Source organism: Pelecanus crispus, chromosome 1, assembly GCF_030463565.1.
Source record: "Pelecanus crispus isolate bPelCri1 chromosome 1, bPelCri1.pri, whole genome shotgun sequence".
In the NCBI taxonomy this organism is placed as follows: domain Eukaryota; kingdom Metazoa; phylum Chordata; class Aves; order Pelecaniformes; family Pelecanidae; genus Pelecanus; species Pelecanus crispus.
In genome coordinates this window covers 62,154,857-62,177,234 of record NC_134643.1, presented here as the reverse complement: position 1 = coordinate 62,177,234, position 22,378 = coordinate 62,154,857, and the positions used below count along the sequence as shown (strand labels likewise).

General features: G+C 40.6%; 1 protein-coding gene across 1 annotated transcript in view; it reads left to right on the top strand.

Annotated features, from left to right (window-relative positions):
* The window catches only part of RFX4 (regulatory factor X4), a 98,755-nt gene that overhangs the window by 34,368 nt on the left and 42,009 nt on the right, over window positions 1-22,378 (top strand). Inside the window, exons 5-8 of the mRNA XM_075705850.1 lie at window positions 11,139-11,200; window positions 17,548-17,761; window positions 18,602-18,679; window positions 20,465-20,628. Coding sequence (XP_075561965.1) covers window positions 11,139-11,200; window positions 17,548-17,761; window positions 18,602-18,679; window positions 20,465-20,628 — 518 coding nt within the window. The remainder of the gene's footprint in view (window positions 1-11,138; window positions 11,201-17,547; window positions 17,762-18,601; window positions 18,680-20,464; window positions 20,629-22,378) is intronic.

Here is a 22,378-nt window from a genome sequence, read left to right as displayed (position 1 = left end):
CATTTGTTCTATAGAAGTGCTGGGTATTCAAAGAAGGAAAAATGTTCCTAGGGTAAGTGCCTGTGTAAAGAGTAGGTGAAGGAGAAGAATGTATTTAATGAGGTGTCATTTTCTATAGTGCATCTTTATGTAGGCAGTTTAGCAAGGCAAGTAAAATGTACCATGTTGTAACATTACTATGTTTGTTGTGTCTTAAAGACCTGCATGGCTCAGTTGATTCTGTGTTAGGTTTCTGTTTAAATACACTGCATAAGTGTGAATGAAATTGTTCGTTGTACATATTATTGTTACCAAGTGGTAAGTATAGTGGCAACATGTAATTTAGGAATAGTGAGAACAAGAAACAGATTTCATGCAGGCTAACACATTTGGAATGTGGGTAAAATTTACATGATGCTACTTTTGCTGCTGCTAAAAACTTCTGTAAATTGTAAGGTGTAAATATTCTGAAATTATTTCATCAGAACATAAATTTACCAGGGACTTCATCAATTTTCAGTATGCGGCAATCTTGTTACACTGCATATTACTCCATCCTCCTCCTTCCCTGTCCCTCATACACATACGGCTGTTCATCAGTAAGAGTACCTTGACCTAGCAGGACAGGTACAGTGTCTTCCACCCAAAAATCGTGGCATTCCAATGTGGTTTTCATGTACTGTGTTCCAAGTGTTTTCCGCTTGGTTGCAATAAAGTTCTGAAGCAGTGATACATGAAATTTGTTTTCCCTTTTTGTGGAGAGGAAACCATACAGAATTATCTTACTACTGTCTCAAACTAGTGCTTCATGTGGCCATTACTTTTGGATCTGGGAACTGATGCTTCTGCACAGGTGTGTCCAGGCACCTCAGACAACACTGGCACAAATATGGAAGTGAAACAGGCTTCTACATCTGCAGAACCTGGAGCAGACCCCAGTGATTCTTTCCAACCTATTATTGCTAAGAAAGTGTACTGCACAGTCATGAAGATCTGCAAGGCAGACACCCCCTTCATTGCATGAATAGTTTGCAGTCAGCTTCTCCTTAGGAGCAGGGTGAAGTTTTAGCCAACAGAGTTGTTATCATGTGACTTAAATACCATATTGGCAACACGTGTTGCATAAATGCCTTGGAGGCAGTGCAGTGAAATAGGTGCTATTTGAAGGCTTCCGCACTTAGCTGCTGAAACAGAGACCCCAGACATGTTTGTCCTCCTTGGGAATCATCAAGAGCCCTGCAGCTGTCATCTCCTCCAGAGAAAGGAGTTAGTTGTTCTGTGAAATTGTAGACAGTTCGCCTTTCAATAGACCACATTGAATTTATGATTCATCTTTGAACTTTAGCTCTGTGGGCAATGTTAAACATTTAGGCTTTTTCTTTAACAGACTGGTAGTTTTTAGAAAGAGACATGGAGTTCAGCACATTAAAACAATCTGTAATAAGTAACATCCTAATGTATTGTTACATACTCAGTTACATCTCAATTAACAGAAGAGTGTTGATTTCACTTTTAAAGATACCGCTGGAGGTATGTGAAACTTGCCTGACAGTGATCTCTGCAGATTAAGGTTTTGTAGACAACACTTCAGCCCATGTGTACTTCTTAAGCCTGATGTAAGTCAAATATATCCAAAACAGAGCATGGAAGGGAGAACAGACAAGTTGTTCATGAACAGCTGAACTAATGGACCTTGTTTCCTACCATCTCCTATGTTTCCTAAATCCATAGCCTTACCTAAATCTTACATAATATCTCCACATTTCCCAGTAGTACTTTCAATTATTTCCAGGTCCCGGTCACTACATCAAGGTCTTGGTCTTGCTTCTTTCAGTTTTCTCACACATTTGCTGCACCTTCTTTCTATGTTATTTTTAGATTCCCTCATGTCTGTCTGTTTGCCTGTCTCTTTTTCTCTCCTCCCCCCATGCCAACAGCTGGGCAAGAAGCAGCACATGGGGTGGCTGGTTCAGAGCAATAGAAGTGTTGACTGGTTGCCTCATACTCATGGTTGTCCAGTCAGGCAGTGCTAAATGGCTCAGCTGAAGGCTGAGCTTTCCTCCCTGTCTTGTCCTCAGCATTAACATCAATATGCTCTCCCCACTATTCATCCAATGTTTTCTATTAAAATTCTAGGACATGGACTGGACCTCAGGCATTTGGTAATATTGGATGAGAGAAACAAAAATTGGTCTGAGGGGTGGAGAGATTAACAGAGAAACAGTAATATTTCATAGACCGTTTCCTGAGGAAACCAGGCTAATAGCAAGAAAAGTAACAAGAAGAGGAAAGAACAGAATTACTGTCTAAATAAAGACCTTTAAAAAAGCAACCTATACCCCTAAACCACTTAAAGTACATATAAAATAAGGAAGATCCTAATATGGTTGTTAATGTGATATATTCTTATATGCAAAGGGAGCTGTAGCTTTAATATGTTAGCCAAGATTTTAGTGCTTTACTCACCTAATTAATATGTGAAAATTACAGGCAGCTCTGCCTATACTAGCATTTGCCAATCTGCTAATAGCTATGCTACCTATTCTCCTATTACAGAGCTTTTTCTTGCCTGCAAAAGACAGGAGCAAGCACTCTCTTAGCCATTTAGTTTAGTTTAGGTAAACAGTGACTAGGGAGTGCTCTGTATTTACTGGTTACAGCTCAGCTTCAGCAAGCGGAGACTTCAGTGTTAAACTTCAGCTCTTACTGTAGGCAGCAAAACGTATTATATTTAACGGGATCATGATTTCACCCAAAAGTGAAGCAGAATAAGTAAACCTCTTCCATGCAACCAGTGAGAAGACAGGGAAGTAGAGTGAGGAAGGGCATGCATGTCACTGAGTTATTAATGATAATGTGTTGCACATGAGAAAAAGCTTTCTCACAGTGAACACATTTAGACTATGAATTAGTCTTCGGGCAGAAGGAATGAAAGCCCTGTTGCTGAGGTCACTTAAAAAAGACCGCAACCTTGTGCCCCTGTGCCCTGGGCTGCAAATGCCTCGGGCTCTGCCCCGGGACCCTGTGGACTTGGAGAGCAGTTTAAGGTGTTTCCAACTGGAAGTTCTGCCGCTACCTGCAGCAGGGAGGGCTGAGCAGGTGTAGGGTTTTTTCTGAGTAACATGTTAACAGAAAATGCCAGTGATAATTAATACACTGAGCTAGGAATTATGGCGGTTGAAGGCTCTGACTCATTATTCTCACCGAGTTTAGTTGCAAACACTAAATCATTCTGAATTGGGGCCTTCACTGTGTCAAATAAGTTACTTAAAAAGCAGGAATGTTTTGAGCATTTCCAAGCCCCTCAGTAGCTATTGCGTATGGATGGGTTCCATAAGGCTTGTTGGTTCCCTCCTAGCTGTAGCATGTCACCCAGCTGTTCAGCTGGGTCGGCAGGTCTTTGAGCTTCTCTTTCACTTTTATTTCCTCAGCCAACATTCAGTTTTGTTCTTTGTTTCTTTTGAGACCCTGTATGAACCTTGTTTTCTTAATCAAGCCTCCTGAAGATGTTATCTTCCTCCTCCACACCAGTTTCTCCTATCCTTTGTGTCATCAGTTCACTGCTTTAAATTTACTGTGCAGTGCTAAGTCACCTCCCGGACCCTGCCATATCTCTCATACAGAACACTTGGTTTCTCGTGGTGCAACCTCTTTTGCATCCTCGTGAAGTGTTCTTCCCACAACTCCCATATGCCCCCTGGAGGTTAAATACTTTCCTCTTTTGTGTTTCTTTTTTTTTTCTTTTTGGTGATTTCCTGCCATGGCTTTTCACAAGCAATAGTAAATTAATATTTGAAAAGGAAAATGAAGGATGCTGACACTGCAGGGTGGCTCTTCCCCAGCCTGAGGTCCCTTTACATCACTCTGGCAGCATAAAGAGGTTTAACATGGATGCATGCTCACACAAATTTTAGAGCCTCTTTCTTGCTCCCTGAGTGGCTTTGCTGTAAGTGAAAATTAGATTCCAATAAATTTATTTCACTAAATAAACAAGGGTAAAGTCCACAATATATTTGTAATACTAGTTATGAAAGAGATCTTTTACATTTTCGACCAGTATTTCCAGCCCATTTCCAAAAAATGGGCTGAGGCACAGTTATACCAGCAGAAAAGTGCTTTTTCTCCAGTAGTTTGCTTTGCTCCAGGGAGGTACAAGCTGTACCAGCCAGAGTCCTCCTTTATCACTATGCACTGTCTCTATGCCCAGAAGTTTTGCCAGCAGGACTGCTCCTGCAAGCGTGATTAGCATAAATAGGATTTAAAGTTTTGTGCTACCATACTATATGTATGTGACGTTTAAAAAGGACAGACAAGTAGCCTTATTGAAACCACTTTGATAATGACATTGCAATGTGATTGCATTCCATTTTGTCTTTTTATTGAAATGCACACATCTGGAATTGTCTGCTGTGCATAAGGAGATACTTTTCCTGCAGATGTATTTTTTTTCCCGTAGTCTCAATTTGCTCCTATGTAGCCTCAATAGTAACTGGTATAGCAATGCCAAATTTACTCATAGTGCTCTCTTCTGATAGACTAAAACCGCTCTTGCTTTATTATGAACAATTACTACAAATGGAATGGTTTTTTGTTAGACTTTTTTCTAGTCAATATAGAAAAGAAAAATAGAACTGGGGAAAAATCAATCTAAAGCTGATGATGTGGTTTCTGTTATTGCATTGAAGGACCGTATCAGACTGTCAGCGCTATCTGAGCAGTCCCTGCTTTTCCTTCACCCTTTTTTAACAGCTAAGGTTCCTGATCAAAGGACAGTATGACTTCTCTTCCTGATGCAGAATCTTCTAGGCCAAACTCCTCTGAGGCCATAATAACCAAGTACCACAGAAGCAAACGGTCATATAGGTGTGGGGAACCTGGATCCTACAGTGTAGTTGAAAAGCTCTTCGCCCCCTTGGCTCTGCTTCACAGATACCTTGTATTATTGCAGGTTACTGACTATTGCCTTTTTCTCCTTGAGCTGAGGGAGTAAGAAAACCAGCAAGGACACCTCCGTTTCTTTGGAGTGACTTTCCCTTTCCCAAAGATTCCCCCTCTAGCAAAGGGATTTTTACTGGCTTTGCCACTTCGAGTGTCTGGCTTCTAGTTAGGTCTTCAGCATGAAGAAGAGCAGCCTCTGGGCTGCTTTACCTCATGCCTTGTCAACAGGTCCCAGAGGCTGTTCTTACAGCACAGGGTCTGCCAGAGTGCAGGGATGCTGGCGCTCAGCCTTTTCCCACAGATATGCTGGGTGATGGCAGTAAGCTTGCTGGCATCAGTACAGAGCAGGGGGAGTTGTGCAGGGTTTTAGATCTGCTTGGCTTCAGCAAGTCAGCACCAAAAGTGGCTGCAGCTCAGCTAAGCATCTGAGTCAGAGCGTTCGACGTTTGCAGCTTTGTTAGGATGCAGTAATCTGTTTGATCATGCCTTAGGCTGAATTCCATCTGGCCAGTGGAGCTGCTGAAGGAGGATATTATTGTACATAGATGAATTTGAGGAGAGGTCTCACAAGCTTCACTAATGGGTCCAGTTCAGCTGGAGTTCCTCATGGTGTCTAATCTCCACAGCAGGCAGAATTGGGCACAGGCATTAAAGAAAGTGCCAGCAGGCTTCTCTGACTTGCCTTGCAGTATCAGTTGAGATGCATCAGTGCTAGAAACAAGATCTCATCCTACAGCTAGACCATGCTCTGTTCCACAAAATGATGAAAGTGAATGGAGAGAAATGGGAATGTTATTGAATCTAAACAGTCAACAGATCTGGGGTCAAGAATACTGGACCCATATACTACAGTCTTCTCTCCTGGGCCATGGAAGTAAGCGAGCAAGGAGTAGAGAGGGTATAGACACAGTCACACCCCTTCTTTTCTTTGCACAGTTTGGTGGATTTGGGGGACAGGAATGATATTTTGTAATGGACTAATTTGATTATGCTCTTTTCTATCAGTGGATGTTTCTTGGGGCAAAGCTTTCCTGACCTTTTGCTCAAGGTAATGTGTTGTTAAACCAGCCGCAAGCCACCTTTGAGCCAAAAGGTACCTGTTAACACAGGTGTTAATAATAACAGATTGTCTCAGAGCAGTATTTTCAAAAGCACTGAAGCAGATGGGGAAACCCCAAAATGATCCAGCTGGAGCAGTACCAGGCCAAAGATGAATGAGCCTAAAAGTCCTACACATATCAGATAAGATTGAGGATATCAGTGTTGTTTGTGTTTCACAGTGGTGAGAATAAGGAAAGCATAGCTGTGTGGGAGTGTAGTTATATTTGGCATCACAGTTTTCCTTCCTGCTGCCATGGCAAAGAAGTTTAAGACGGAAACACTACAATAGAGTTTGGTAAATAAACACAGAGCTTCTGCACCTGACTTCATAAAAGCAAAGAATACCCCCTAGATAAGGGACTTGAAACTTGGGTTGAGATAAACAGAGCCAGGCCCTGTTATGAATAATTGTTATCAGAGGAAAGAGAATTTATTCCACTGTATTTAGAATCTCTCTAGAACCTCCCAGAGCTCCAGAGCCTGGAGGCTGAAATCCGTTTCTCATTCTGGCAGAGTACAAATGCTGGGCTGCAGCTCCATTTGATTTTGTTTCATTACTCTGGGAAGTTCCAGAAGCAGAATTATTTCAAACAGAAAGGAACAAGAGTCATGAACAATAACACCCCTCTAGATCAGATGCACTAACAAAATGAACATGCCTTTTGAAAAGTAACAATTTAAGTTATTCCAGGGAAAAGACTTCTAAAAGTCATCCTCTGCCTATTGTCCCCAGAGCAAAATTTAGTATTTTGACACAGGGAGGGAGGAAAAAAATTACTTCAGAAGTTTCCAGACATCTCTGATTTCTTCCATCCTTATTTGTTAGCATGAAGACAGATGCATAAGATGCTTTATAAGATGGTGTGGGTTGGGGTTTTTTTTGCCCTGATTTGTTTTGGCATCTCATATCATAGAAGAATTTAGATGGAATAATTGGGAAACATAAAGTTCACAGTTTGGTAGTGAATGCAGTGAGGCATGATGGGTCACAGTGTAGGGATGAAAGCAGAATAGATAATACATTCCTCATTTCAAAGCTGGGCCTGGCTCTGCTTGTGTGGGAATGTCACAGTGCTGGAGACGTGAGGAGAGATGCAGTGGCAGAAATTACAGCTGGCAGTAATCAGGATGAAGGAATGCACCTTTGCAGCCATTTGTGGGTAACAGAACAACTCCTGCAGTTAGGCATGTCTAAGGTTAATAGGTTGTGCAGACTGCAGTACAGACCTTTACAGAGGAAGTGCATTTTTCTAGTTGTTGCTCATAAAACTTTCTCTGTTTTGCATGGATGCTTAAGCAACTGATTTCATTTTTATTCCATTATTTTAAGGATGACCAAAATTACAAGTAACTAGATATTTAATTCGAGTTTATTCAGACACCTCTACTAGGTTTAAAAAGCCAAAACGGGATAAAAATCCTGTTAAGCTCCAAGATCTGTGCAATATATGTTGAATGTTGTACTACCAGTGTTGTAATCTCTGTGCAAGAGAATGATATGAGAAGACTTTTCTTTCCTGCATTCACTTTGGCTGCCCCATACATTCAGAATGGAAAGGTTACTGCCCATCAGAAAGAAAAAGGTCCCCTTACGGTCTGCCTGAACAGGCGTTCCTAAAACTATGTATCAGGATTGTCTGCAAAACAGTTAAACAAATGCTGACCTGGATATACTCATCCCCTGAAAAGGTGTAAACTATACAGATGTTGGTTTATAATGTAATTACTTCTATCTGGCTCTTATGTATACAGTAGGCAATCACCAAAAGAACTATGGAGTTGCAAAAAGATAGGGCAGTTCTTTTTTTTTTTTTTTTAATCAAGAGAAGCATACAAGATCTTCTATAGGCAGAAGGCAAGATCAGGTCTTGAGCACGGCATAGAGGAAAGAGTTGGAGAACACAACTGAAGTTTAGTAACTGAGAAAGAAATTGAAGGAGCATTGGTTTCTGAGGCTAATATAGTAGGGATAGAAGTTATTGTATGTGAAACTCCTGGTCTACGTCTGTCTCAAAACCAAAAAACCAAGTAGTGTCAAATAGTGACTAACAGTCAAACCTGCCACATAGTTTAGGTGGTATTTCACTTGGAAAATGTAAAACCTGTACCCTTTTACTCAGCAGATCTCATAGGGCAGCTGGATTTGTGGTCACTTTGGAGAAGTATGAGATGAAATTTCAGTTCCATAGAAGGACAATGGTAAAAGGCCTATTCACTCCAAAATTCCCTTGGATACCACCCATGAGATCTTTTTACCACTATTTCTGTTGAGAAGCCAGTGCTGCTGTGAGAACGAGGGCTGGGCTCCATTCAGAAAGCAGCTCAAACTGCATGGTCTGGTCTTGATTCGTTTGCTTGTGCAACCCCACTGCAGTGATGAAAGGAAAATTATCCAACTTGGTTTTCAGATCCAAACCTGAATTTTCATGTCCGACAATAAGGAACCTCCTTCCCTTCCCACTCAGCTCTAAAATTACCTCATTTTCTCTGTAGGTCTTTAAAAGTTAATAAACATGAAACACAATGATGATGTATTTTATAGGGTGACTTTTCAGGCTGAAAGTATGATTTAAAAATCAATATTTTGGACCCTCTGCTTTTTCCATTGATTTCAGCACACAGTGAACTCTACTTTGTCCTGCCTGATCTGACTTCCTCTCTCCTTTCAGGGAAATCTCCCTGCCTTTGGCAATATCATTACATAGGGATTCATGTAAATATAGCTGAATATAAACATTTATATGAACAGCTAGTTCATTTGGTACTTGACTTGTTTTATTCCAAACACAAACATAAATAACTATGCTCATGTGTACCAGCACCCAAGCCTGAGTATGCTATGTTATACATACTTTACATAGGTAGCATTAGATCAAAAATTCCTCATGTTTTTTTCCAAAGGTTTGTTAGATTTTTTTTTTAAATTATTGATTATAAATATTTTAAGTGATGCATACTTTTCAGCTGTATTCTGAAAGGTGTATCTCATTGTTTAAAATGTGCTGGATTTAAAAAAGAAACAAACAAAGAAAAGAAAAGGGGATCATCTGATCAACTGCTCCATTTTTCTTCTCTTTTCCTGATCACCTCTGCCCTGGTATGTAGAAATTGGCTGATTTATTTAAATCCCAGGAACTCCCATGGCATATGGTTCATAAAGTAGCATTTACAGTCTGCGTTTTAACACTTCATCACTACTAGAAAGACTTTGAAAGTAATATGGGTTCATGTTGTTCCAAAAGAAAAAATAGGGTAAAAGAATCTCTAATATTAAGATTTACTTTTAGGTCTACTGCTGTAACATCAATTTTTTGGAGAGGAATGGTATTTTCTGAATGACAACTGCCACCAAAAAGAAAAAAAAAAAAACTTAAAAATCCCCTAACCCAAAAAACCCATCCTCAGAAAGTAGTTCTTCAACTCTGCCTTTTTTCCCACAGCCTTGTGGAGCCCCCAACCCTGTCTGCAGAAAATGAAAGAGAGAGGGGTGGGATTAATGTGTAATTAAAGGGAATTTGGAAGGCTGAGATGTTGCGGAATGTTAGATCAGTAGCTGGAACAGCATGTGGTGTTCTTTAGGCAGGCTTCATTGAATCCATACAAAAAAAGAAAGAAGGGCTGCTTGCCTGTCTGCTCATTTATCAAACAGCTAGGCTGAACTTTCACAGCTCCACAAAAGTGTTTTACTGTTTGCTGAAGTTTTGCTCCAGAAATTAAAGCTGAACAACCTAGCGACTCTGAGTCTATGCTGCGTTTTTGACATCAGCTACGTTGTGCAAAGCTCTTGGAAACCAGTGCAGGGTTTTTGCGTGATACACCCAATTTTTGTGTGATACAAAGGGAAGCTGAGGGTACGTTTCCTAAAAAAAAAAAAAAAGTACTGAAGAAATGGTCAAATATGTGACATTGTAATGTCTTTATTTACATAGCACCTTTTGATCCAAATACGTGTTCCAGAGCTTTCAGTCATCAATCAGGATTAAATATTTATCACAGTGGCAAAATGGCTCATGGAGAAAAAAAAAATCTATATTATTTAATCAATTTTAATTGACGTTTTCTTCTGGTTGAGCAGTTATATTCCATCTTATATGCCTGTTCTTCTTTAATATTAGTCGGTGTCCCCCCTAAAGAGGAAATATTTAGCAATTTATATAATGGAAACACAATTAAAATTAAATTTAAAAAGGAAGAAATTCCTTTTGCAAGTGAATCTTCAGGGCTTACTGCAGTCTTTCTTGCATGGCTGTTCTGCCAGAAGAATTTTCCTCCTACTGCAGACCACACTGAGATCAGGTTCAATCCTGTGGGGTGCTGAGCGCTGCCTTTCCAGCAATTACAGCAGAGCTTTTTCATCAGGACTAGCCTGGCTGACAGAGGCTCTGATTACTGAAGGCACAATCTACATCCATTAATCCATTTCCTTAAATGCATCTGGCACTAAAGAAGTTTTGTTTTACAGTAGCAATGTTCTTTTAATCTCTGCTGACAGACTAGAGTCCAGATTCTTGATGATACCCTGCTGTTTCTGAGATGCACTTGTTTTCCGTAGAGGATAAATTGATTACGAGCTATCTTTATGAATGCAACAGTGAGTCTTTCCTGGTAGAAGTGGTGCCCCTGTCAAATACCAAAATCTTTTCAGGGAATCATCTTTTAAAAAAAGGAATGCTTAATGGGAGGATTGTGAAAGTCTTTAAAGGATTGTGGCCTCCAAAACTCTCAAAAGGGGAGTTTCCTCTATTTGCAGCAAACCCAAGTTTGTTGCTCCTACAAACTGACACAAATGAATAGTAGGCCAATTGTAAGTACAGTCCTCCTTAGTTTAGAGGCAGAACTGATCTTAGATTTTTAAGGAAATGTATTCTACTCCAGTAACTTCAGAAAGTCTTTGTTTGAATTAATAGTAGTTAATGGGATTATACTGAATTTTAAAGTCTCTTTCCCCTCTTTCAGTAATGGAAAAAAACAAAAGCTTTATTTCTGATTTCTCTTGCCATGTATTTTGCTGACATCACGGTAGAGTATTTCTGCTTTTCTGTCTTAACAGTCTATATTAAATTAAGTATTAGTAAATGTGCTTTTCAATTTTTTCTAATATCAGTTCCATTTATTTGCAGATAATAAGGCAACAGTTTCCACAGTTAACAACAAGAAGACTTGGAACCAGAGGCCAATCAAAGTAAGCAGTGTATGATATTATTATCATCTCACACAGGGCGCCGTTTAGCTCTGGCTTTACTGAATAGAATAGTGTAAGATCAGGGAATAATTTGTCCAGTTGGGGACTCAAACACCAACTCTGAATGAAGTTCCACTGTAGTTTTTACGTTGTCTTATTCATTCAGCAGTGATCCTGCAAAGGTAGTCTAATGGAGGCCTTTTACTGATTTCATCAGCAGTATTTTCCATATTGTTCCTGTAATGTTTTTCATCTCAACTCACTCTACACAATGTAAAGGACATTCACACCCAGGAGTAATGGAGCTACTGTGGGAGGCTGGGAAATGACAGCTGGTTAACATCATGTTTCAGTTTAGAGGACAAGTGGCAGAAATCTATCTGGAATTTAGGGAGGAACATACATTGGCCTAAACTGAAATTGTCCACAAACCTGGATTTAACCACCATTTTTCCTGTGTAATGAAATCCAACATATATTTAAGTGATCAAGGAATTAGTTTATTGCTTTACCCAAAAGATGGTACTTCTTGGAAACAATTCATCCTAATTCCAGAATGAGAAATTGATTCAGAAAGAACAATACACTTCCTGGAGTATTTGACTTTTTCCAATTGTCGACAGGATGTGATTCTACCAATTTATAAAGAGGATACAGTGATGGTTTTATACTTTTTTCTGCTTGTGGACTCCATGAAATTTTCCCAGTGGAGCTTTGGATCTTTTTATGGCAAACATAAGGCCCCTAAACAAAAAATATGTATCTGCTTTTCTTGATTAGCTTTCACAGAATCCTACAGGGTAGTCTAAGGGTAGTCTCTGTAGATCACAAGTGGAAAACTATGGAGGGGGAAATGAAAACCTGGAACAAAGTGTTTGCAAAATTTTGCTGGTAAAGCTTCTCTTTCCAAACAACACCTAGAAACACAATATTGCTAAATGCTGAGAAACAAATATGCTATGAGAATTTAACTTACATACTAAAGCTAGGATAACCCACTCTTTAAAGGAAAAAAGAAATTAAGATGCTAAAAGAAATGCCATTAAAATTAACTTTACTGTGTTCTTCTAATAAATGGTCCATGACAAGCAGTATGTCTTTGATGGGACCAAATGTCATAGAATCATAGAATCATAGAATCATAGAATCATCTAGGTTGGAAAAGACCTTTAAGATCATCCAGTCCAACCATTAACCTACACTACCAAGCCCACTCTAGACTAATCAAGGGTAGACCAGACTAAACCATATCCCGAAGTGCCACATCTACCCGTTTTTTAAACGCCTCCAGGGATGGTGACTCCACCACCTCTCTGGGCAGCCTGTTCCAATGCCTGACCACCCTTTCCGTAAAGAAATTCTTCCTAATCTCCAGTCTAAACCTCCCCTGGCGCAGCTTAAGCCCATTTCCTCTTGTCCTATCGCTAGCTACTTGGGAGAAGAGACCAACACCCACCTCACTACAACCTCCTTTCAGGTAGTTGTAGAGAGCGATAAGGTCTCCCCTCAGCCTCCTCTTTTCCAGGCTAAACAACCCCAGTTCCCTCAGCCGCTCCTCATAAGACTTGTTCTCCAGACCCTTCACCAGCTTCGTTGCCCGCCTCTGAACACGCTCCAGCACCTCAATGTCTTTCTTGTAGTGAGGGGCCCAAAACTGGACACAGTATTCCAGGTGCGGCCTCACCAGCGCCGAGTACAGGGGGACAATCACCTCCCTGCTCCTGCTGGCCACAGCATTCCTGATACAAGCCAGGATGCTGTTGGCCTTCTTGGCCACCTGGGCACACTGCTGGCTCAAGTTCAGCCGGCTATCTACTAACACCCCCAGATCCTTTTCGGCCAGGCAGCTTTCCAGCCACTCCTCCCCAAGCCTGTAGCGTTGCATGGGGTTGTTGTGACCGAAGTGCAGGACCCGGCACTTGGCCTTGTTGAACCTCATACAGTTGGCCACGGCCCATCGATCCAGTCTGTCCAGGTCCCTCTGCAGGGCCATCCTACCCTCGAGCAGATCGACACTCCCACCCAATTTGGTGTCGTCTGCAAACTTACTGAGGGTGCACTCGATCCCCTCATCCAGATCATTGATAAAGATATTGAACAAGACTGGCCCTAAAACAGAGCCCTGGGGAACACCGCTCGTGACCGGCCGCCAACTGGACTTAACACCATTTATCACTACTCTCTGGGCTCGGCCACCCAACCAGTTCTTTACCCAGCGAAGAGTATGCCTGTCTAAGCCGTGAGCTGCCAGCTTCCCGAGGAGGATATTATGCGAGACGGTGTCAAAAGCTTTGCTAAAGTCGAGGTAGATGACATCCACAGCCTTTCCATCATCTACCAGGCGGGTCACCAGGTCATAGAAGGAGATCAGGTTGGTCAAGCAGGACCTGCCTTTTGTGAACCCATGCTGGCTGGGCCTGATCCCCTCGTCCTTTCCCCCACCTTGAGATTCTCCTAATTTTTATAACTAAGCTTTCTGTTTCTAGATCAGTCATATTTAAGCAGCTAACTGAAGATTTGAAATCTCTTCCCAAACATTATACCATAACATCAGTCATAACAGAGCTACCAGAAATCTCGCAGGTGCAAATTCTGGGCTAGTCCAACAGCATATTAGGAAAGCATGATAGGTCTGGACTCAGAGAATCAGGATTTAGCACTGACTGTAAGTTCTTTGGAAGTTCATAAAGACAGAGTGAAAGCATGTACCAGTTGCTTTATGGAAGCATTCATATGAGAGTACCTGCTGTAAGTCATAAAATCACTCTGACGTTGGCTACAACTTTGTTATTTGTCATCTTGTTCAATGAAAGGAACGAGCACTGCTGTATTTCCAAACTGGAGCTCCTCCTGCAGCTCCAGGAGTCTCTCAGAGGGGCAAGATGCTCTTGATCTGCTGACTGAGGTTGTCTTGCATCTCCAAAAGCTATGTCTCTTTACTCTCAATGAGGCTAAAAGTCAAGGAGACTTAATATTTCTTGCATATTTTCCCCCTAACCTGCATGCCTATCAGAGGGGCTTTCAGGTCACATACTGCTCCCATGCCACCTTTGCAATGGTTCTGCTCCCTATCTAGCAAATAAGAAGGGGTTTCTGTAAATCGTGCTGTCTGTGCTCTGCAAAATCCTTGGCTCCTGAGAGCTTCTGGTCACCCCTGTGAGGGAGATCATAGTCACTCAAATTTCACAGCCTCAGTAGGTATGAAATTGAGTTCTTCTGGTCCAGAAGAGGATGCCTACATCTTTGTCAGTGGTTAACACCCCAGGGATCATAGCATACAGAGGAGTCCTTCTCATTTGATCCAGTGAAGAGGAGACGTATAAACACACACTCTATATGCACACTGTACTTCTTTACAATAAATACACTCCTTGCTAGACCCAGCACAGCTGTAACTGAGCTCTGGTTTTGTTTTCAGAAACATGTGACTGCATTCCAATTAAGTGTTATGTAAAGAAATTACTTTAGGCATTAACACTTCAGTCCCTTTATCACCAGCTGTGCTGACCGATTGCTGCCCGTATGATTTTCATTCTACTTCCCTGCTACTGCCAAAAGAAATTCAGCTGTAGAAGTGGTTAAGATTATCTGACTTCACACTGTTCTGCCTTCAGTCTTTTTATAGCACAGCTGCCTTGTAACATTACAAAGTTCAGAGCTACAATGCTGCTATACTCTTGGTCATCAGTTGTGAGGCTTTCTTTTTTGCAGCTGGGTTTATTGCTGTAAGCATGCAGCAGTTCACTATTGCATTGAGCTTAAAAACAGTTCCTCCACAGGTGAGCCATGAGAAGGCAGCTAAACATAAAAGATGGTTTCTTTCTGTACTGTAGCTTGAAACTCTTCAATTATGTACACAAGAGGTTAGTTTAACTGATGGAAACTACATGGTGTGAAGGGAATTTTACTTCTTTCTTTAAAGGAGTGCTGCAGATACCGGATCCATGAGAGGAAAAAGCATTCCACTATTTACCACAAAAATAATTGTGTAGCCTGCATGTTATTCTTTAAAGATCAAACTTTCAAGCCCTGTTTATTGAATTAAGTTGGGTTTTCTTCTGACAGAAATACAGAAAAGTGCTTGGAAAAGAATCTTTGTAAACTGCACCAGTGATTTTTTTGTCATTTGGGATGGTAAAATTACTGAAGGAGGAAGCTATCTGGAAAATTTTCAGAGTTAATTTGGCTATTGCTGAATTTTGAAACTACCTGGAAAACTCTCTTATGTAGTTTACTGCCAAGTGAAATATACCAGAAATTAAATAATGCACAGTGAAATTCTACTACATTTTCCAGGCTTTCATTAATTTTTTTCTTGAATTGATTTAAGAGGAAGCTTAATATAAGAGACTGACCCCTGTTTCAGTTATACAAACCTCTCAGTCCATCTAGAACTTTTGCACTCCTGCTTGCTGTGACCTTTTCCCTTTCCCCCCGCTTTCCCTCAGCAATTGGTGGTGCTAGCTCCCTGCAGCATTTCCTTTTGGTTTCCCCAGCCCCAGACATACCACACAGGACATATGTGAGCTTTATGGCTCTTATGTGCAGCGCATGCACGACAGCTGCTAGAGACCAAACTGGGGACTTGAACTGCAAGCTGGAGTTGTTACCATTCAAGCTAAAAAGCCAAACATCTACAGCTGGTGTTATAACCCCAGTGTTAGCACAAACTTGCCATTAGCTATCTGTAAGAGGTTAGGACTGATCTGGAGCCTGGTTTCTGGTGTGGAATATGCATTTTTTCCTGAGCTCTGATGAGCAGGTTTGGAGCAGATAGTGTGGCTTTCTAAGGTATTGAAGCTAGGAAATCCCATTCATACCATGTCAGCTTAATGGTTTAATAAATCTCACTTGGATTATTCAATATTGAGTTCAAGAAAGCTTTTATTTTTAATGGACAACATGGAACATCCTCAGTGTGCATGGCTAGGGAGCCACATACTAGAAGTTTGCTACAACTCTCCAGGCCTCGTCTCAGCCCATCTGTGCTGGTAGAGAAGATCAGGGCTTCCAGCTCTTTGCCATCACTTTCTGCTGGAGATTGTGACACACACTGATCTGTGGGTGAATGACTGTGAGTGAAAAAAGAAAAAAAATCACCTGAGTTAGCTTAAACTACCATCACTTAGATGCTACTCTTTCACTAACTTAATTAATGACTTTTGTAAAACCAGCTGATTTTGCCTAAAGCAAACTTGGGTCCATTCAAATGAACAGATCTGCTGTCAGCACTCTGAAATCAGTAACTGTCTGGGGAGTACAACAAACATCTGGAGATGGTAACTTCTCCTGCCACCATAGTGGGATCCAGAAGACAGTGCCTCATCACGGTCTGATAGGCTTTTCATAGGCTGTAAGGAGAGAACTGGAAGATCATTGAAAATTCCCTCTAGGAAAGTAGGGTGAATCAAAAGTATGCAAGTGATACAGTCTTGTGATGCCTTTTGTAATCATTAAAAATGTAGCTGATGGGTTGGTGATGCCTACAGCTGAGAAACTGAAATAAAAGTTAGCAAATTGTGGAAGAAATAAGATTACCTTTGCTGCTTTGATGCAAGAGTTAGACTGGATAAATCAGTGTTTCCATTAACACCTATAATAAAGCTAAGTTGTAGCACAAACTTGTGCCATAAGGCCACCAATCCATTCTTATACCACTGCCACACTGTGTAACTCCCACTGTGATCTGCACAGATGGAGTTACAGTGTTGTGTAGTATCCCTCACTGATCTAAGCCCAGTGCTGATGCTAAGTTATGAAGCAAATAATTTTGAACTGTACATTTCCTACCGTTCATTGGTTTCCAGCACCTTTTCTTCCTCTCTCTTTTCATTGAAGTGTTTTCAACTTTTGAAACATTTCTGATCAACTCATTTGCAATAAAGACTCATGCTTTTCAGGGATCAAACCACCCCTCAACAGTCTGAGAATCAGGGAGCTGAAATAACAACAGAAGGGCCAGTCCACAGGGTCTGTACCTCTGCTTATTGCTAAACTAAAGGAGCAGCTGCACAGCAGAGCTCTGCCAACAAGTAGCTCTAGGATGCTTTTTTTTTTTTAATAAGAAAAAAAATGGAAGTCCATTATTTTCCTGCCCTGCAACAGAGTCAGCTTTATTAAATCTGAAGACAGCTACTTTTACCAGAAGGAATGAAAATTGGAAGCCCAATATATTACCACAATGTTCTGCTACTGAATCAATGCTTGTTAATAATATATAAACTATTGCACAGTCTGTTTTGCTGTAGAAGTCATTAGAATTATCAGTTTCTCTTACCCGCATATCTTTTTTTCTTTTTTAATTTTAAAACAATCTGCTTTATAAAATATACATCTCTATGTATCAGGTACCATTATTATGGAATTGCAGTGAAAGAAAACTCCCAGTATTATGATGTGATGTATTCTAAAAAAGGAGCAGCCTGGGTCAATGAAACGGGAAAAAAAGAAGTAACCAAACAGACAGTGGCGTATTCACCACGATCCAAACTGGGAACATTACTGCCAGAGTTTCCAAATGTCAAAGATCTAAATCTGCCAGCCAGTCTGCCAGAGGAGAAGGTAACACTTTGGAAATCTTTTCTAAGCTTGTCTTGGGTTTTTTCCCTGCTGTGGATGAAAGCTTTATCTAAACTATGAAGACTTTAAATTAGAGTAAGTTTAATAATGCTTTGACTTTATTTATGGGGGACTTAATTACTTCATATAATAGGAAGAAATATCTTCCCTTAAAATAGGCAGCTGACACTATCAGCTGTACGGTATTTCTAAAGCCCATGCACATGTTTTTTTAAAGTTGCATTACATACAGTAGGTGAGGTTTGAGGGTAACTGGTTTTAAGTACGTTATAGCTCTTTAATCTGTGAACACATTCGATAGCAAACTGGGAAAGAGTTCTGATGCTTTCCTGAGCAGAGAGGGACTTAGTGCATTTCTTACCCTTCTAGACTAGAAATCAAGAGAATCCTGTCTGCACATATGACAAAAGTGCTCTGGCTGCTCTTGGCTGAGCTAGCTAGTTTTCTGATGCTATTCACATGTGTAGTATCAATGTAAAGTGGACAAAAGAATAGGGTTTTATAGTTCTTTATGTCCTAATTAGGGCCACATTCTCGTCTTTGATCTCACTGAGGCTTTTTGCTCCTCTTACATTTGAAGAATCCCCATTGACATAGAAAAATCCATGAATTCAAAGGGAGAATTTACTTTTAAGAAGAAAACTCATCTTAAAGCTAATCTAACTAATCTAACCAGACTCTAACCGATTTCATTATTTTTGCAATTGTGCATAGGTAAGATAAGAAAAAACTTACTTTTTTGTGCTCTGTATTCTGATAGTTTTAAAAGCGGGTTTCTTAAAGTAGAATGATCTTTTGTGTGTCTCCCTCATTCTTTTTCAGGTTTCTACCTTTATTATGATGTATAGAACTCACTGTCAGAGGATACTAGACACTGTAATAAGAGCAAACTTTGATGAGGTATGGTTGGAAACTGCAGTTCTAGTTTAATGATACATTACAGACTTACGGTTTTGTGGTGGCCAATCCTTTTTATGAATAATGAACAATAGCTATACTTCAGTACATGATATGAGGCCTATAGCATTAAATCTTACTTATTAGAGAAACAATCCTTAGTTAGAGAAATGAAAATATGGGAATGTTTTTGTCTCGCCGTTCTCCAGCAAGATTAAGATAGCAATATCCCCTTACATGGTGTTGGACAATCCAGTTCTTACAACTCAAGAAGTGTGTCCACCACCACTTTCATAAGCTTTGCATTGGGACTGAGCTCTGTTTGAAGGAATTCCTCTGAGTGTTAAGCACAAACCCAGGGCAGGTGCCACAGCCAAAATGGTGGGCTCTGCTGGTCTGTTAACAATGGTGCAGGGCAGTGGGGGGCCTACAGCCTCCCAGACATCCCAAAAAGCTGTAGCTGAAGTCCCCAGTTGCTCAGTTGTACTGCAGTGCAGCTAGGAATACACACACTGCTCATCAGTTGATACAATCCATTAGAGATGGATAAGGTTTGTACCTGCTGCATATCTGACAGAATCTGAGGGTTTTCTGGCAGTGCATGCAGACAGCTCTCTAAATTAGAGCTGAAAAATAAAACATTATTGGAATGCAAGCAGTTTTATATTACTTGTGGAGAAAGCCTCTAGCCCAGGAAAACAATTCTGAGTATAGAGATGCTGAGGGCCTGATTTAAATATGACATCCAGGTCCTGGAAAAAATCAAAGGCAATGGGCTTTCTGACTCTGCCTTCTGAACAATGGCAAGAAATTCCCGGATTTTCTTCCTCTCATTGTTTAATTCTTACACTCTTCTGATTTAAAGCTGAGGCTCTTTTAAGTCACTGTACCCAGTCTAGATGTTTCCATGTGAGAGAAATATGTGACACATATTCAGGAAGTTTTGCTGAGTAAGTCTCAGAATACTTTCTGAAAAGCAGGATGTTATATTTTAATAGGGAATCTGTTTGTCAGAATCAATGGTGGGGAAGGGGCTGAGCAGCAACAATATATAAATGGCAAATATTCTTTACTGCACCTAGTGTGGTTACTTATTTCAGTACAGATTGTATGCAAAAGGTTATCACTTACGAATGCTGGTGTTCTGACCCCTGTAGAACTGCTCATATCATTCACTGAATAACACCTTTTTTTCCTAAATGAAATTTTTCAGAGGTATATTTTGCTGTGTCTGAAATCTCCTCCCCATTTTCTTTTTTGTCTTTCTCCATTCTTTCTCCTCTTTCCTTCATAGTGGAGGAAAGAAGAAATCCCAAAGTATAGTGTTTCTTTCCAAAATGAAGACAGAAAATGATATATTGACCCCTGTAAGCTATGCTCCTTTCCCTCCCTACACCAAGCCCTAGATTGCATTCCTTTGCATACAGAGACAGAGAGCAGAGAGAGAGGAAAAGGCTTGACATGTGGAAGCCAGAGTTACACTCACCAGCCATTGATGGAAGGTAAAAATATGGTGATTCCCATGGGTCTCTCTGCTGTAGTAACACAAACACACCCTGTCACCAACTCAGAGGGTCTCCTCACCCTTTGGTTGATTATCCCATTGTGTGCTGCATTACAGTATAAGCCTATCTAGTTAAGGAATATGCCTTGCCTGGTGTTGCACACCATCAGTCCAGCTCTGCGGCTGGAACAAATGCTATATAAGCAGGGTCATTTAAGGAAAATGGTATTTGTGGCTTTTGGTTATTTTCACTTAAACATTCCTGCTTCTTCTTGTGATTGCAGGTTCAAAGTTTTCTTCTGCACTTTTGGCAAGGGATGCCTCCTCATATGCTGCCTGTATTGGGTTCTTCAACTGTAGTGAATATAGTGGGAGTTTGTGATTCAATTCTGTACAAAGCAATTTCTGGAGTTTTGATGCCAACAGTACTACAAGCATTACCTGACAGGTCAGTATAGCTAGCAGCACTGACCACTTTTAGCTCAGCTGTCTTTGTTGCATGTCTTTTCTTCAAGAACGGCACCAGTTCTCAGAAAGCTGCTTGCTGTCAGCCATTTCCTGAGTTTAAATCACAGTGTCAATTCAAAGGAGTTGAAGAACTGACATGTTCTTGAAGAAATGTTCAGATTTTCATAAGACTTGTATTGTGAAAAGCTTGTTATTTTTTGTGTGATAAAGGATACCACCTTCTTCCTGGCTTATTAACATGAAGCTGTTAGTCATGTCCCAACTTTCAGGTAATGTCAGAGTTCTGCAGGTTGCAGAGTGCCACACTGTCTTCTGAAAAATTCAGACACTTTTCTGCTAGTCTGGGATAACAGCATAACAGTATTCTGAATTACAGTGTCAAGGAGAGCTGGCCTGGCTGCTCTGTTTGTAAATATTCACATGCATATTCAGACACTGCAACCTAAGCATTTGTCTCTGTTTACACTCTTGGAACCAAATTGTTATTCTGCTTGCCAGGAGTATGAAACATGAAGATCATACTTGTGAAGCCTTGGACAAGCTGGTTCAATTTAAATACTATCCTGTAAAGAACAGATGTATGCTTATTTTAGGATCACTTTATTAATATTAACAAGCATTTGCCTTCTTTGTTTCAAAACTAGATTTACATTTCCATTCCATGTGGTAGATCTCAGCTGATCTCTTCCTACCTGGAGCTCAACTGAGTCCAAGAAGTCTTGTTTATATAGGTAAAGCAGAACAGAGATCAGCAGTTTGCAGCAAAAAGTATAATCACTGAGTGCAGTCAACCTGTTTCCCCCTTTGATTTTCCTAATATGAGCACAAGGAGACTCTCTTTTTCTAAATATATGTGTACACCTTCAGTATTATTTGACTGATGCTTTCCTGAGGTTGACTAATTTGTTAAGAATATTGCTCTAGGAGTTTATTAATGGTGCTGTATATTTGGCCCTCAAGATTTTAAAGCATCTCTAATTATAGCAGATGTTTTCAAGATGTTGTTCTGCTCTCCTGTGCGCAATGTATGACTGCTAAAGTACCAGTAAAGTATTTTTTTCCACAAGAAACCTGTTATAAGCATAGGCTTTCCTTGATAAGACATGTACATTTTTACAGGCTTTGCCCCTCACCCCCCCAAATCTACTTCATTGGAAGGATTAAACAGAACAGCAGTCCTTTTCTCAAGCTGCTTAGTTCTTTCATAGCAAATAAGGAGAGACTTGAGTGTGAATATAGACTTTTGTAATGCATATAAAGGGCCAGATTGTGGCTATTAAGCCATAGCCTGCACTGGAGGGGGTGAAGAAGGGTCTCATTGCAATGGAAGCTCCTGAGGAAATCTTGCTGACTCAGCCAGAATCCTCTGAGGGACTTCCTAGGAACAAATGTTGGCTGTCCAGAAAAGCCACTTTTTAGTGGGTGTAGCAGTTGTCATCCATCCCCTGTCCTGTTAGGTGTCTGCGTAGAGCAGAGCAGGCCTATGGCCATGTTTATTTTACCAGCTCTGTTCTCAGTTCAGAGCATTAGGAGTACAAACAGAAATAGCGGCCTGGCTGAAAGAGGGGAAGTTCCTTGCACCTTTCCTCTCTCTCTCATTTGTGTATCTCAAGTATTGCTACAGGCAGTGCAGCTCAGTTTGGCAGAACCAACTGTTAGGTTCCCCTGCACAACACCCTGCAACTTTTCCTGGAAACTGACATTTTATACTGAGCAATTCCAAGAAGAAG